Source organism: Frankliniella occidentalis, unplaced genomic scaffold (genome assembly GCF_000697945.3).
Source record: "Frankliniella occidentalis isolate FOCC.00 unplaced genomic scaffold, Focc_3.1 Scaffold1730, whole genome shotgun sequence".
Classification (NCBI taxonomy): domain Eukaryota; kingdom Metazoa; phylum Arthropoda; class Insecta; order Thysanoptera; family Thripidae; genus Frankliniella; species Frankliniella occidentalis.
This window is the reverse complement of record NW_026268830.1, coordinates 3,581-4,558: the sequence shown is the minus strand read 5'-3', so window position 1 is coordinate 4,558 and position 978 is coordinate 3,581. Positions and strand designations below refer to the sequence as shown.

The 978-nt window shown below is 32.3% G+C and overlaps 1 protein-coding gene across 1 annotated transcript in view; it reads right to left on the bottom strand.

Moving 5' to 3' along the window:
- Positions 1-600: 600 nt before the first annotated feature.
- LOC113204981 (zinc finger protein 232-like) overlaps positions 601-978 on the bottom strand; it is a 3,952-nt gene continuing 3,574 nt past the window's right edge. The window contains exon 6 of the mRNA XM_052276119.1: positions 601-617. Within this exon, the coding sequence (XP_052132079.1) occupies positions 601-617 (17 nt within the window). The remainder of the gene's footprint in view (positions 618-978) is intronic.

Here is a 978-nt window from a genome sequence, read left to right as displayed (position 1 = left end):
CTTAGAAATGTTTGTTTAATATACTTTACTATTGTTCTTACTTTTTTTTGGTTGTATTCTCATGGATAAGTAAGTTGAAAACTCCGTGCCATGTCTTCACCCGTGACAAAAGAACTATTTGACACGTGCGATTCTGGTGTAGGAAAGAAGCCAAGTAAAGTACCGATTGGTACTAACCACTTATTGTATCGTCAAAGAACATTGTTCTTCATCTTAGGCTGTGTGCTTGCTTCATATAGCATGCTCTGTACATAAAATAACTTTTACTTTGATTTATAAGGTAAATATTTATTTATTTTTGATCTATTTATAATAAAAACACAATGAGTTACAAAAGAAGTCGCAGTTATTCTACTTGCCTGCTTTTCCTTTCTGCATTGCTAATGGTGACTTTAAAGCAAAATACCAGACAAGCAGTTTAACTGTAAAATATCTCTGACCTCCTCAATTTTCATCATTAGTCTTTTTCTTTCTTTCTGTTCTTCGAAAGAAACTGAAAAACAGATTTTTAAAAAAATATTTTCATAGTAGTTGGGTGGATCTTTTTTCTTATGGCCAATATGTAAAAGTTCACACAGGCCTGCATATGTTGAAACAATATCACAGACTTAATAAAGCTGTCACAATGACAGAGATCAGAGATCAACAAACTACATAACATGTTTAAGGGAAATTTTTTCTCAGACTATTTACAAAAGTTTAAAAAAAAAAACGTAATTCACAAACAGCAAGACTTTGTCAATGCCTGAAAGTGATAACTTTCATGAGATCAAGGAAAGCATTATCACCATTGAAAGGTTTCCTCGTGCACAAAGTTCTTTAGAATTGAGAGCTATGAATCTCCTGTTTACAAAGTAAACGCTAAATCTCAAATTTAAAAACATTTTTTTGTAAGTAATCCTATAATTAACATACGTACAAGGAGGCAGTGGGGCACCAAACAGAGCCAACAATGCCTTTGTTGAAAAAGAGATCAAT